Source organism: Mobula birostris, chromosome 25 (genome assembly GCF_030028105.1).
Source record: "Mobula birostris isolate sMobBir1 chromosome 25, sMobBir1.hap1, whole genome shotgun sequence".
In the NCBI taxonomy this organism is placed as follows: Eukaryota; Metazoa; Chordata; class Chondrichthyes; order Myliobatiformes; family Myliobatidae; genus Mobula; species Mobula birostris.
The window spans coordinates 58,416,315-58,432,566 of record NC_092394.1 but is presented as its reverse complement, the minus strand read 5'-3'; the positions used below and the strand labels follow the sequence as shown (position 1 = coordinate 58,432,566).

Genomic DNA, 16,252 nt, shown 5'->3' with positions numbered 1-16,252 from the left:
CCACGGAAGATCCTGGCGCCCGAGGGTCTCTCTCACTGCTGCCTTATGGGCTGTGGGTGGGGGTGTGATTGTCAGAGGACAGTGGTGCTGAGGTTGGAGAGCTGGAACTCTGTCCAAGCTGCTCACAGACTGATTGTCACACTCTTCTTCCTCAGAGAAAAGCAACTTAACGAAGGAAGATTTCCAAGAGTACAAAGCTCAGATGGTACAACCACTGACCATCTCACTGGCGAACTACACAATGTACACCCCACCTTTGCCCTCCAGGGGAGCCATTCTCAGCTTCATACTCAAGATATTGGAAGGTATGTTCACAGCGATTTGGATGCCTCTGACCATCCCGAGTTGCCCTTGCCCTGCCCCGACGTGCTGCATCAGGATGTCCCACATAGCTTTCCTCAGTATAACAGCACCCTCTCTGTGACATACCACCCCTCAGTTCCGAGTTGCCCACCACCCACAGGAATGGCGGTGCACCCTGTAACACTCTGTATGATTCCAACAGACAAGGATGTGGCAGAGGGGTGGGAGGGAACAGAGGGTGTTTCAGTGATGGGTCCTCGAGTGTGATAGGCACACGTCCAAGGAGCCATTCCAGAGCTCTGAGTTCTGCCTGACTGCCAACTCCCAGCACCCAGGGGCCACAGTGATCAGCTGCCACAGGCCGTGAGTTGTGTTTCTCTCTCCCGTGGTCTGGTCTGTGTCTTTGTCCAGCGGCGCTGGTCTCCACGGTATGAATCACAGCTGGACTGTAGGCATCCAAGTCTCAGACCCTGCCCCTACAACGTCTACTGATAAACAGGCCGTGTAGCCAATGCTACGTGTGACATGAAGAGAGGATGTGCAATGCCAGAGGGTCATCATGCACAGCATCCTCTACCGACAGTACTGAAACCACAGTCCTTCCCCATTGCCCAAGGGTCAATCAGCCAGAATATTCTTGCCCTGGTCAGTTGGGGCAGGAAGTGTCAGCCAAGGGACAGGTCTCCATATGCAGTCCATCCGGAGCCAAAGCCAGCAACTCCCTCCCCAGGGCAGGAACACCTTCTAGCAATACAGGAGCTTCTGCAGATGTTGGAAATTCTGATTCAGATTCATTTATTTATCAAATATACATTGAGACAACTAATTGCTTTATTTATCACACTCTTTCTGCTAAACAATCCTGCAAACAATGGTCTGTAACCTCCCCATTGGAGCTGAGCTTTGGAAGCGCCTGTATGACCCGGCATTTCAGTGCTGTGAACTGAAGCCTTGAAGATGGAGGACGATTGTGGCAAGGCAGGTACTTGCTGAATCGAGGCAGCAGTGTCTGGACCGGAGAGCGGAGAATCGGCCAATGTCTGGCCATTGCTGGAGTGAACTTAAGGGCAATTTGATGTGCCAGATCTGAGGTGAGGCAGAGCCCAGCCCAAGAACATGGAATGACCCGGTTTGGACAATTTACGTGCCTGGCCGGGTTGAAAAGGTCAGGGCTGTCGATGAAGAATGGGCCCGTTCAGCTCGCTGCTCCACGAGATTTACTCGTCTCAGCACTGAACTGAAACTGTGGCCTGTAACTGGCGGGTTTCTGAATCTGCCTGGCTGTGGACTGACTTTACCGAACATCAGCTCTGAATGCTGTGGGTTTGCATGCTTCGTTCTCTTCTGCCTCTGCACACTGGGTGTTCGTTGGTCTTTTGTGTTAATAGGTTCTTTTGGGTTTCTTTGTGTTGTGGCTGTCCATAAGGTTGTGTAAAGAACACATACTTTGATAATAAATGTATTTTGAATTTTGAAATGAGTTGTTTGTGTTGACTACTAACACAGCTAACGTTGTGGTGAGGACAGCCCACTGCATGGCTGTACGTTCTGGCATCAATGTAGCCAGCCCACAAAGCTCAGCAGAACAACCCAGAGCAGAGTGAAAGAAACCCCGTTCCTCCCTGCAACCCAGGACAGCCTCCAGCAGACTCGCTCTCACAGACACGGGGCCTTCAACGCACACAAAGTGCTGGGAGAACTCAGCAGGTCAGGCATATCTACGAATGGGAACAAACGGTCAGTGATTCAAGCTGGGACAGAATGCAGACACCTAGCAGCAGCCTGTGGACGTTGGACGTTGGACCTCGCCCGTGGAACTGGAACCAATACGGAACAGAGGAGATTCCTCAGCGGGTAGACCCCTTTTCGTGGTTGAGGGAGAGGCAACCCGCTGACAGACCGGACCTCAGTTGAATGACAACCAATGTCTGTTGACCTGGATGGAAACACCCAGCATGGTGCAGATCTGAGGAGGTGGCGATATGAACCCATGAATGGGCAGGACCCATTCATGCTGAGAAGGGAGAGGGGTTCCACTCTGAGACCCCCGGAGATGACTGTGCTCCACCACCAGAGGGGCTTTCTTTCCAGATGCCATGCTTCCCCCTGACACATAGATGTGGCCCAGAGAGGTCTGAGAAACCCCCAGGATCAGTCCATCCAGCTCCCAGCTCTCTTCTGTCATGGTCCGGTCCATGGACTCCGGACTCCATGTCTTCTGGCTGTTCCTTGTTTCAGTTGGGCTTAATCATAGGCACCTGATGCTTGTCTTCGGGCTGGGTATATAATTGGCCCTGGGTTCGAGTGTGGGTGCTGGTTTGTCTTGTCAGTATCCTGTCCTCGCCTTTGTGGGTAAGTCAGGCCGCCTTTGCCGTTACCCTGAGGCTGGACTGTTCCCTTCCCCTTCCCCTTCCCCTTCCCCTTCCCCTTCCCCTTCCCCTTCCCCTTCCCCTTCCCCTTCCCCTTCCCCTTCCTTCTGTGAGCCTTTGCCCCACAACCTGTGTCTGGAGCCTTTGCCCCACAATGTTGTCAAGTGCTACCACTGGATCGAGACCGGAGCCTTGCTGGGTCAAGGTAAGGAACTGTCCATTGTTGAGTTGGAACTGTCTCTGTGTCCACGCCTTCGCTAGGTAGGTCCGGCTGTTTGCTGCTACCTAGTGTTGGGAACTGTCTCGTTGTGTTCAGCATTCTGTGTAGAGCCCTGGCCCCAAGGCCTGTTCCCAAGGAGAACTCCTGGCTCTGTGTTCTGTGTCCCTGTGTTCCTGTCTCTCTAGACCAAGGCTCTGTGTTCCCGTCCTCCCCAAGACCAAGGCTCTGTGTTCTGCGTTCCTGTCGCCCGAAGTCCAAGGCTCGGCTGTTCCTGAGTACCAAGTTAAGGCTTCATGTTCTCGCCCTGTGCTGGAGTTCCCTCGTCTTGCCCAGGAGTCTCTCCTTCTGTCCTGTAGCCTCGCTTAGTCCTGTCTCCCAAGACCATGTCATGTCGTTGCCTTGTTCCGGAGTCTGAGCCTGAGTCAAGACCCTGGTTCTGGGTCCTTGTCCAGTCTCTGGCTCAGGGTCCAAGCCTAGGCTCCTAGTTCCCAGTTCCTGGTCCTGGTCCCACTTGCCTAGCAAATGTCCTAGCCCAAGTCTGTGTTCTTGTCCCAGCTGTCTAGTCAAGTCCTGTTCCTAGTACTTCAGTGTCTGTGTCTAGCATTTGGGTCTGCTCCCAGCCATGACATCCTCTCTCAATACCCAGCAAGGTCTGAGCTGTCCAGCCCTAACAATGTCAGCACAGTGTCCAAATAACCCACAGCCCCCTCGGACCAATCCTCAGCAGGTGATCCCATCAAGCCCTACACAGGTCATCATGGAGGTGGCCAGAAGGAAGAGTGGTAGATGGTTCCATCCGTTCGTAACTCTTGAGTTTGTGATGGGAGGGTGTGTGAGAGGACGCTCTGAAGAACGTGTGGGGGCCTTCACTCTGCACCTAATCTACAGTGTTAACTGCAATTGGTGATGTGGGCTTCACACCCTTCATCCCTTGCAGAAAGGCTGTGCAGGTAGAGGGACCAGCTCCCTCTGCATGGATCAGCTTGTGAGGAAATTCTGAGCAGGAATAGCTGTGAAGTTCAATGCTTGGAGGGTTTGGGTTTGCAGGGATCTGTTCCTAATTGACACCAAGGACCTGCCTTCTCGTGCTACAATCGGAGAAGGCACAGGAACTGGAAGACTCTCACTCAGTGTTTTACGGACTAATTCTGTCCCTCCACCATCAAATTTATCAATAGACAATGAAGACTAATTTTGTCTCCTTTTGCTCTACTCATTTCACATGTATATATATTTCTTGTTGAGATTCCCGGTGTATTTGTGTGTGAAACTGTACTGTCGCGTCAGGACAACAGATTTCATGACCTACAGTATGTCAGGAATGATAAAACTTATTCTGATTTGGATTCTGAACAGAAGTCAGTGCTGCAATTTGACTTCACTCTTCAGAATTAACCGCTAAATGGTACACTAATGCTGTCCAATTGCAATCTCTATGATTTCCAACAGGATATCATTTTACTGCTAAGTCCCTGCAGGGAGAGGACAGGATGCTGACTTATCATCGTATCATAGAGGCATTGAAATTTGGAAATGGACAGCTGAGCAACATAACCCCCAGCAAGGTTAGTGACCTCTGTTTACTTCCCGACAGTCACTCTGTTTACTCCCAAGGGTTACTCCTGGGCTGCGATGATCATTTCTGGGTGCATGTCAGCCAACATTCACCCTGCCAACACAGAGGCAATTGTGAGTGAGTTGCCTGGGAGGGGCGGCATTAAGTGGCGCGGGACATTGCAGCAGAGGTCAGGGAGTGAGGGGTACGAGTTGGGGAGCTGGGGAGGCCATTGTGATTCAGAGACACACAGTAGCCCTTAGTCACGCCAACACAACCCCACACTCCTCACTGTAAAACCGACACAATGCACAATCCTCACTGTAACACTGATACACCCTCGTCCCTCACCGTGATGCCGACATCTGTGTTGATCAGTGTAAGATATTATTCTCAGCCTGTCACTTGGAGTTGTCGAAAGCTACAGCACAGAAACAGGCCCTTCGGCCCATCTAGTTGATGCTGAGCCATTTAAACTGCCTTCCCTAATCAACCTGCACTGGGACCATAGCCCTCCATCGCCCTACCATCCGTGTACTTCTCTAAACTTCTCTCAAAGGTTGAAATCCAGCTCGAATGCACCACTTGTTCCACACTCTACCAACCTTTTTCCTCATGTTCCCTTAAACCTTTCACCTTTAGCTGTTAAACCATCATCTCTAGTTGTTGTCCCACCCAGTCTCAGTGGAAAAAGCCTGTTTCCATTTACCCTATCTATACCCCTCATAATTTTGAATTCCTCTATCAGATCTCCTCTCAATCTTCTACGTTCCAGGGAATGAAGTTCTAACCTGTTCGATCTTTCCTCATAACTCAGGTCCAACAGTCCCGGCAACATCCCGTTAAATTTTCTCTGTTCTCTTTCAACAGCTTTCCTGTGGGTAGGTGACCAGAACTGTACACAATACTCCAAATCAGGCCTCACCGATGTTTTATAAACTTCAACATAACGTCCCATTTCCTGTACTCAATACTTTGCTAATGTGCCAAAAGCTTTCTTTACGATCCTGTCTCCCTGTGACTTCATTTTCAATGAATTATGAACCCGTATTCCCAGATCTTTTGCTCTACTGCACTCCTCTGTGCCTGCTGTTCACTGTGTGAGATCTACCCTGACTGGTCCCACCAAAGTGGAACATCTCACACTTGTCTACCCTAAATTCCAGCTGATGCAGATCCCTCGACAAGTGACATCCCATGATAGCCTCCCTCCCTGTCCACTACTCCTCCAATCTTAAAAATGCAAACAGGAGGAAATCTGCAGATGCTGGAATTTCAAGCAACACACATAAAAGTTGCTGGTGAACGCAGCAGGCCAGGCAGCATCTCTAGGAAGAGGTACAAACGCAGCAGGCCAGCTATATATTGGCGAGACCCAATGCAAACTGGGAGATTGTTTCACTGAACACCTACGCTCTGTCTGCCAGAGAAAGCAGGATCTCCCAGTGGCCACACATTTTAATTCCACATCCCTTTCCCATCCTGATATGTCTATCCACTGCCTCCTCTACTGTAAAGATGAAGCCACGCTCAGGTTGGAGGAACAACACCTTGTATTCCGTCTGGGTAGCCTCCAACCTGATGGCATGAACATTGACTTCTCAAACTTCCGTTAATGCCCCACCTCCCCGTCGTACCCCATCTGTTAGTGGGAAGAAGATGGCAGATGGAGTTTAATGCTGAAAAATATGAGGTGCTACATTTTGGTAGGACTAATCAAAATAGGACTACATGGTAAATGGTAGGGCATTGAAGAATGCTGTAGAACAGAGGGATCTAGGAATAATGGTGCATAGTTCCCTGAAGGTGGAATCTCATGTGGTTAGAGTGGTGAAGAAAGCTTTTGGTATGCTGGCCTTTATTAATCAGAGCATTGAGTATAGGAGTTGGGATGTAATGTTGAAATTGTACGAGGCATTGGTAAGGCCAAATTTGGAGTATTGTGTACAGTTCTGGTCACCAAATTATAGGAAAGATGTCAATAAAATTGAGAGAGTACAGAGGAGGTTTACTAAAATGTTGCCTGGGTTTCATCTCCTAAGTTACAGAGAAAGGTTGAACAAGTTAGGTCTTTATTCTTTGAAATGTAGAAGGTTGAAGGGGGACTTGATAGAGGTGTTTAAAATTGAGAGGGATTGATAGTTGACATGGATAGGCTTTTTCCATTGAGAGTAGGGGAGATTCAAACAAGAGGACATGAGTTGAGAGTTAGGGGACAAAAGTTTAGGGGTAACATGAGGGGGAACTCCTTTACTCAGAGAGTGGTAGCTGTGTGGAACAAGCTTCCAGCAGAAGTGGTTGAGGCAGGTTCGATGTTGTTGTTTAAAGTTAAATTGTACAGATATCTGGACAGGAAAGGAATGGAGCGTTATGGGCTGAGCGCAGGTCGGTGGGACTAGGTGAGAGTAAGAGTTCGGCATGGACTAGAACAGCTGAGATGGCCTGTTTCCATGCTGTAATTGTTATATGGTTATTTATTTATATACACACATTCTTTTTCTCTCTCTGCTTTTTCTCCCTCTGTCCCTCTCACTATACCCCTTGCCCATCCTCTAGGCTTTTATCCCCCCACCCCTTTTCTCTCTCCCTAGGCCTCCTGTCCCATGATCCTCTCATATCCCCTTTGCCAATCACCTGTCCAGCTCTTGGCTCCATCTCCCCACTCCTGTCTTCTCCTATCATTTCCGATCTCCCCCTCTCCCTCCCACTTTCAAATCTCTTACTAGCTCTTCTTACAGTTAGTCCTGACGAAAGGTCTTGGCCGTAAACGTCGACTGTATCTCTTCCTAGAGATGCTGCCTGGCCTGCTGCGTTCACCAGCAACTTTTTTGTGCGTTACTCCTCCAATCTTGGTGTTATCTGCTAATTTGCTAATCCAGTTTACCACATTATCATCCAGATCGTTGATATAGATGACAATCACTAACAGACCCAGCACCGATCCCTGTGGCACTCCACTAGTCAAAGGCCTCCAGTCAGAGGGACAACCCTCTACTACCACTCTGTGGTCTCTCCCACAAAGCCATTGTCTAACCCCATTTGCTACCTCATTCTGAATCCTGAGCAACTGAACCTTCTTGGCCAACCTCCCATGTGGGACCTTGTCAAAGGCCTTGCTAAAGTCCATGTAGACAACAGCCACTGCCTCACCTTCATCCACTTTCTCCTCAAAAATCTTTGTAGTATTGGTTAGACATGACATATCATGCACGAAGCAATGATGACTATCCTTAATCAGTCCATGTTTGTCTAAGTACTCATTTATCCCGTCCCTTTCCTACTACTGATGTTGGGCTCACTGGCCTATAATTTCTGGTTTATTCTTAGAGTCTTTCTTAAACAGTAGAACAACATTGGCTGTCTTCCAGTCCTCTGTTACCTCTCCTGTCACTAAGGATGATTTAAATATCTCTGCTACGGCCCTGGCAATATCTGCAATTGACTACCTCAGGGTCTGCAAGATCACCTTGTGTTTTCCTCGCCCCTGACACACTCTCCAAGGTGAGTTCATCTCTCAGAATGAGACAGCACTCTGCTCAACGCTCTGTGTTTCATGGTGAGCTGCCTCACCTATTCTGCCCCCTTTACAGTGAAGGCTCGCAGGCACAAGAGTGTGGGCCACCAGCCCAGCTACTTGTGGTGTGGGCAGGGCGTCACCCTCCGCTCTCCCCAGCCACACCCAATTCAAATGCTTTTCCTCCCACAGATACAGCTGTTGATGGCAGAAAAGTCCGCCGCTGCTGCCCGTCACCACATCAAGAACCAAACCAATGATCCATCATTTTACAACAACGACGTGTGGGCCCAGGAGTCGTACGGCACCAGTCACTTGTCAGTAGTGGACAAGGAAGGAAATGCTGTCTCTGTCACCAGCAGCATCAATCAGATGTAAGTTCACCCCTCCCTCCTACGCATCGTCATTCCGAGTCATGGCTGGAGGGAAGTGGTAACGGAAAGGTCTCCGTGTCTCGTGGTGCCCCATGGGAGGCAGGTTGTGCAACCAGGCGAACAGCTTGCCGGAGGACCCTATAGGTACTGTCAAGTGTACTGAAACAGTGAAAATCTTGACTGTCCATATAGAGCGGTAGAGCGAGAGGGGGAGGGGGAGGGAGAGATTGATTAACTGTTCACTTTAATGAGCAGAATTGTAAAGGAAAGGAAAGCAGTAAATGCTAGGCCACACAGGGTCATTAACTAAAACTCTCAGGCTGAAAGTAAAATGACAACACGGCACCTGAAAGCAATATTGAAACACTAAATGAATACTGCTCACTTCCAAATGTAGTCCTCTTTCCCAAAGGAAAGCCGGGAGTGTAATGACTACAACGAAAAGGAGGGAGTTAATACCAGCGTAATGAATGAGTATTTATCTGGACCGTGCATATCCATGAGCACAATTGCTGAAGCTGCTGTGCTACCCTCCTGTGGGAGCTCGTAGACCTTGTTGCAGCGAGCGTGGCTGTGTCAGGACCCCCCTCCGAAGACGCAGCCCCTCAGGTGCCACAAGTCTGTGCCCACTGGAAGTCCCGGATGAAAGACTTGTTCAGGATGTTGTCTACTGGGATTCAAGTATGTTCCTCAGGACCATACCCTTCCCAGTCCATGAGGTACTGGACCTTACCCGTGCCCAGCAAGATGTCAGGAGTATAGACGAAGGAACCATCCACCAAGCGGGGGTGGCTGGGGGTCTGGGGGTTACTGGAGCCAGGGGAGAGGTTGAGCTGGGACACTAGGTGGATCTTCATCGATGATGCTAGACGCAATCTATATGGGACCTTCTCCAGTGTGAATGGTCCCATGCAGCATGGGGCCAATTTGTGGCTCTTGACCTTCAGGGTCAGATCTCTTGATGCCAGCCAAATCTTCCCTCCTGGCTTGAAAGCCCTCACCTGTCAGCAGAACCGATCAGCCTGCTGAGCGGGTTGCTTCTGGGCATGCAACAGAGAAGCCCTGGCTCATCTCCAGGTGTACTGGTAGCACTGGATCAGCTGTTCAGCAGGAACTCCGACGTCGATCTCCTGATCAGGGAAGAGCAGGGGCTGGAATCCCTTCTGCATTCAAAGTGAGACATACATATGGAGGACAACTGGAGGTTATTGTGGGTGATCTCAGCCCAAACCAATTGGGAGCTCCATGACATGGGGTTGGAAGAGGCAAGGCAATGCAGGGTTGTCTCCAGCTTCTGGTTCACTCTCTCAGTCTGTCCATTAGATTAGGGGTGGAAACTAGATGAGAGGCTGGCCATGGTTCCTACAAGAGAGGAGAAGGCCTTCCAAAGATGGGGTGTGAACTGGAGTCCTCGATCAGACACTGTCTTGTGGATAGCCATGGAGCCTGACCACATGTTGAACCATGAGTGTGGCAGTCTCACGAGCCGATGGGAGCTTGGAGAGGGCAATGAAGTGGGCAGCCTTGGAGAATCAGAATCAGGTTTATTATCACCAGCATGTGATGTGAAATTTCTTAACTTACCAGCAGCAGTTCAATGCAATACATCATCTAGCAGAGACAGATAAAAACAATTATTGTAATAAATAAAATAAAACATAATAATAAGTAAGTAAATCAATTAGATATACAGGTTTCCCCCGCCATCCGAAGACAGAGCGTTCCTATGAAACAGTTCATAAGCCGGAACATCCTAAAGTGAAGAAGCAATTACCATTTATTTGGGAAAATTTTGTGAGCGTTCGCAGACCCAAAAAAACCCTACCAAATCATGCCAAGTAACACATAAAACCTAAAATAACAGTAACATACAGTAAAAGCAGGAATTTATGATAAATACACAGCCTATATAAAGTAGAAATACTTTTCTACAATCATTGCCGCACTGTTGTCAGTAGCGAAAATCTCGCAGAAGGGCTTTCGGCAGAAACACTCTCTCCAGTAACCTTTAAGCTATGAAGCTGCCACATCATACCAAATAACACATAAAAATACACAGCCTATATAAAGTAGAAATAAGGTATGTACAGTGTAGTATCACTTACCGGAATCGGGAAGACATCGACCACACTGACGATGGTGTGTTAGGCTGAGTCATCGGAGGTTGCGGTGGTGTAGTGGCCCTCACCCTCCGGGCAGCAAACCGATACCGAGCCGCGAAGAATGCAGGGGTCCAGTGGTGGCCGGGACGCACCCAGCACATCTTTAAGAAAAAAGCCGAAATAAACAAGCTAATTAATTAGGTGCCGCCCGGCACGTAAATGTCAACCCAGATCAGAGGTGACGCAATCAGCAGACAGTATGCTTCGGAATCAGATGGTAGAGAGGAAGAAACTGTTCCTGAATCACTGAGTGTGTGCCTTCAGGCTTCTGTATCTCCTACCTGAGAAAAGGGCATGCCCTGGGTGCTGGAGATCCTTAATAATGGACGCAGCCTTTCTGAGACACCGCTCCCTGAAGATGTCCTGGGTACTTTGTAGGCTAGTGCCCAAGATGGAGCGGACTAGATTTACAACCTTCTGCAGCTGCTTTCGGTCCTGTGGAGTAGCCCCTCCATACCAGACAGTGATGCAGCCTGTCAGAATGTTCTCCACGGTGCAACTACAGAAGTTTTTGAGTATATTTGTTGACATGCCAAATCTCTTCAAACTCCTAATAAAGTATAGCCGCTGTCTTGCCTTCTTTATAACTACATTGATATGCTGAGACCAGGTTAGATCCTCAGAGATCTTGACACCCAGGAACTTGAAGCTGCTCACTCTCTCCACTTCTGATCCCTCTATGAGGATTGGTATGTGTTCCTTCGACTTACCCTTCCTGAAGTCCACGATCAGCTCTTTCGTCTTACTGACATTGAGTGCCAGGTTGTTGCTGTGGCACCACTCCACTAGTTGGCATATCTCACTCCTGTACGCCCTCTCGTCACCACCTGAGATTCTACCAACAATGGTTGTATCATCAACAAATTTACAGATGGTATTTGAACTACAGTGGCATACAAAAGTTTGGGCAACCTGGTCAAAATTTCTGTTACTGTGAATAGTTAAGTGAGTAGAAGATGAACTGATCTCCAAAAGTCATGAAGTTAAAGATTCTTTTCAGCATTTTAAGCAAGATTAGTGTATTATTTTTTGTTTTGTACAATTTTAGAGTGAAAAAAAGGAAAGGAGCACCATGCAAAAGTTTGGGCACCCCAAGAGATTTGAGCTCTCAGATAACTTTTACCAAGGTCTTAGACTTTAATTAGCTTGTTAGGGCTATGGCTTGTTCACAGTCATTGTTAGGAAAGGTCAGGTGATGCAAATTTCAAAGCTTTATAATAACCTGACTCCTCAAACCTTGTCCCAACAATCAGCAGCCATGGGCTCCTCTTAGCAGCTGCCTAGCACTCTGAAAATTAAAATAAATGATGCCCACAAAGCAGGAGAAGGTAGCAAAGTGTTTTCAGGTAGCCGTTTCCTCAGTTCATAATGTAATTAAGAAGTGGCAGTTAACAGGAACGGTGGAGGTCAAGTTGAGGTCTGGAAGACCAAGAAGACTTTCTGAGAGAACTGGTCGTAGGATCGCTAGAAAGGCAAATCAAAACCCCCGTTTGACTGCAAAAGATCTTCAGGAAGACTTAGCAGACTCTGGAGTGGTGGTGCACTGTTCTACTGTGCAGCGACACCTGCACAAATATGACCTTCATGGAAGAGTCATCAGAAGGAAACCTTTCCTGCGTCCTCACCACAAAATTCAGCGTCAGAAGTTTGCAAAGGAACATCTAAACAACCCTGATGCATTTTGGAAACAAGTCCTGTGGACTGATGAAGTTAAGATAGAACTTTTTGGCTGCAATGAGCAAAGGTACGTTTGGAGAAAAAACAGTGCAGAATTTCATGAAAAGAACACCTCTCCAGCTGTTAAGCATGGGGGTGGATCGATCATGCTTTGGGCTTGTGTTGCAGCCAGTGGCACGGGGAACATTTCACTGATAGAGGAAAGAATGAATTCAATTAAATACCAGCAAATTCTGGAGGCAAACATCACACCGTCTGTAAAAAAGCTGAAGATGAAAAGAGGATGGTTTCTACAACAGGATAATGATCCTAACACACCTCAAAATCCACAATGGACCACCTCAAGAGGTGTAAGCTGAAGGTTTTGCCATGGCCCTCACAGTCCCCCGACCTAAACATAATCAAAAATGTGTGGATAGACCTCAAAAGAGCAGTGCATGCAAGATGACCCAAGAATCTCACAGAGCTAGAAGCCTTTTACAAGGAAGAATGGGTGAAAATCACCCAAACAAGAATTGAAAGACCCTTAGTTGGCTACAAAAAGCATTTACAAGCTGTGATACTTGCCAAAGGGGGTGTTACTAAGTACTGCCATGCAGGGTGCCCAAACTTTTGCTTCTGGCCCTTTTCCTTTTTTGTTATTTTGAAACTGTGAAAGATGGAAATAAAAAAGTAATCTTGCTTAAAATATTAAAGGAATGTGTCATCTTTAACTTTATGCCTTTTGGAAATCAGGTCATCTTTTACTTGCCTAGCTATTCACAGTAACGGAAATTTTGACCGGGGTGCCCAAACTTTTGCATGCCACTGTATGCCTAGCCACACAGTCATGTGTATATAGAGAGTAGAGTAGTGGGCTAAGCACACACCCCTGAGGTGCGCCAGTGTTGATTGTCAGCGAGGAGGACATATTATCACCAATCCACACAAATTGTAGTCTTCCAGTTAGGAAATCGAGGATCCAATTGCAGAGGGAGGTACAGAGGCCCAGGTTCTGCAACTTCTCAATCAGGATTGTGGGAATGATGGTATTAAATGCTGATCTGTAGTCGATGAACAGCATCCTGACATAAGTGTTTGTGTTGTCCAGGTGGTCAAAAGCCCTGTGGAGAGCCATTGAGATTGCATCTGCCATTGACCTATTGTGGTGATAGGCAAATTGCAATGGGTCCAGGTCCTTGCTGAGGCAGGAGTTCAGTCTAGTCATGACCAACCTCTCAAAGCATTTCATCACTGTCGATGTGAGTGCCAGCAGGTGATAGTCATTAAGGCAGCTCACATTATTCTTCTCAGGCACCGGTATAGTTGTTGCCTTTTTGAAGCAAATGGGAGCTTCTGCCTGTAGCAGTGAGAGGTTGAAAATGTCCTTGAATACTCCTGCTAGTTTGTTGGCAGAGGTTTTCAGAGCCTTACCAGGTACTCCATCTGGACCTTCTGCCTTGCAAGGGTTCACTCTCTTTAAAGACAGCATAACATCGGCCTCTGAGATGGAGATCACAGGGTCATCAGGTGCAGCAGGGATCTTCACAGGTGTAGTTGGGTTTTCCCTTTCAAAGCATGCATAGAAGGCGTTGAGTTTATCTGGTAGTGAAGCATTGCTGCCAAGAAACCCATATTGAGTTTCGCTCTGTAGGAAGTAATATCTTGCAGACCCTGCCAGAGTTGTCGTGCATCTGATATCGCCTCCAACCACATTTGAAATTGTCTTTGAAATAGCCCTCGGCAAATCATACCTGGTTTTCTGGTGCAGGCCTGGGTTGCCAGACTTGAATGCCACAGATCTAGCCTTCAGCAGACGACGTATCTCCTGGTTCATCCACGGCTCTTGGTTCGGGAATGTACAGTAAGTCTTTGTAGACAAACAGTCACCCACACAGGTTCTAATGAAGTCAGTAACAACTGCAGCATACTCACGCAGATTCAAAAAGTCGATCCACAGCGACCAAAATGGTGGTGTTTCCATTAGACGGGCAGCCCTGTGATGAAATCTACTGAGGGATGGGCCCAGGACGGTGGGGCCCAAACAGTAGACAAAGCAGAAGGACTCGCTGGTGCAATGTCTCCTTCTGAGCCCAGGCGGAATAAACGAGGGCAAAGTCATGGCCATAGATGGCCACGAAAATCATTTCTTAATAAACCCCTGGGTCTGTTGAATTCCTGGATGTCCAGCCAGATGGGAGGAGTGATCCCATTCCAACACTTTGGAACGCACCACAGCAGGGACAAAAAGCCATTTGGGAGGTCCCTCATCTGGGCCTGGGTCCGACTGTTGGGCAGCCCTCACCCCTGCCTCTATTCCCCAGATCACCGGTGCAGCAGTGCATGAGCTCCAGATCGGCATTGTCCTCAGATCTGTCGAACTGCCGGGAGAGAGCGTTGGCCTTTGTATTCTTGCTGACAGGATGATAGGTGAGGATGAAATTAAACCAGGTGAGGAAGTGAGCCCACCGGGCTTGACAGGAGTCGGGTCTCTTTGTATCCCGAATGTAAGGGAGGCTACTGTGATCTGTTCAGACCAAGCAGGGATTCTTTACATCTTCCAGCCAGTGTCGCCATTCCCCCAGGGCCTCATTGACAGCAGCAGTCGCACTCAGCTGGAGTCAAGCAATGGGAAAGAAAGGCACAAGGGTGAAGCTGGCTACTTGCACAGGAGCGCTGAGACATCGGATGCATCCACCTCGACAGTGAGTGGTCAGGACAGGTCTGGCTGTTGCAGCAACGGGGCAGTGGTGAAGCATTGCTTTAACTCTGGAAATGCTTGGTCGGCACCATTCATCCAATGGAATCCTGCCGAGGTCTTCTTGGTGAGTGCATTAACTGGAGCCGTGATAGAGCTGAAATTCTGGATGAAGCGGCAATAAAAGTTCACAAACTCCATGAAGCGACAAACTGGTTTGACTGTAGATGGTTTGGGCCATTCCATAACCTCCTGAACTTTACTTGAATCACAAGCAAGAGAAAACCTGCAGATGCTGGAAATCCAAGTAGCGCACACAAAATGCTGGCCTGCTGAGTTCCTCCAGCATTTTGTGTCTGAACTTTACTCGGGTCCATTTGAACACTGGATGGGGTAAGCACAGAGCCCAAAAATGATAGCTGGTCTTCATGGAATTGGCACTTCTCCGGCTTGGCTTGCCGGACCCCTCTGATGGAGAGGGATTGTGACTGAGGGAAGTTCAGAAGAATCTGCCTGTTGTAATACATGAATCACAGTTAACAGGAAAGTCCTGTGACAGGCAGTTAACAGCAGGACCAGTTAAGAAAACAAACAGCATTTTGGGTTTTATTGCAAAAAGGTTGGAGTTTAAGAATAGCAATGCACACAAAATGCTGGAGGAACTCAGCAGGCCAGGCAGCATCTATGGAAAAAAGTAGTCGACGTTTCGAGCCGAGACCCTTCATCAGTCCTGCTTCGATTTCCAGCATCTGCAGATTTTCTCTCATTTGTGACAGGAGTTTAAGAATAGTTAGTTTTGTTACAGTTGTACATGGTGTTGTAGAAACTATACTTTGAAAACTGTGCACCCTTGTCTAAAACTGGAGACAGTAGCATTGGGAGAAAGTTGAAAGGAGATTCATTAGGGTGTTCATAAACACAAAAGATTCTGCAGATGCTGGAAATCTGGAGCAAAGTGCTAGTGGAGCTCAGCATGTCAGGCAGTAACTATGGAAGGGAATAACTGGTCACTGTTTTGAGCCAAAACCCTTCATCAGAATTGGAAAGGAAGGAAGCTGAAGGCAGAATAAGATGTGGGGATCGAAGGAGTTCTGTATGTCAATCTCTGTCAGTGTAACCTTTAGCCTGATGGCAAGAAAATCAATTTCTCCAGTTTAGAGTCATTTCTCCGCCCCCCATTTTTCTCTTCTTCCTTTTCCCATTCTTGCTCTTCTCCTCACCTGCCGTCTGGTTCCCCTCCACCTTCCCTTATCCCGTGGTCCACTCTTCTGTCCTGTCAGATTCCTCCTCCTTCAGTCATTCACCTTTCCCACCTCTTGCCTTTCATCTACCCCACCCACCCACATTCCCCCTCACCTGATCTCACCTATCAACTGCCAGCTTGTACTCTTCCTTTTCCCC

The 16,252-nt window shown here is 48.1% G+C and overlaps 1 protein-coding gene across 1 annotated transcript in view; it reads left to right on the top strand.

The window, feature by feature from the left end:
* Positions 1-16,252, top strand: part of LOC140187873 (glutathione hydrolase 5 proenzyme-like) — a 190,659-nt gene that overhangs the window by 160,783 nt on the left and 13,624 nt on the right. The window contains exons 6-8 of the mRNA XM_072243675.1: positions 156-305; positions 4,342-4,457; positions 8,154-8,335. Of these exons, the coding sequence (XP_072099776.1) occupies positions 156-305; positions 4,342-4,457; positions 8,154-8,335 (448 nt within the window). The remainder of the gene's footprint in view (positions 1-155; positions 306-4,341; positions 4,458-8,153; positions 8,336-16,252) is intronic.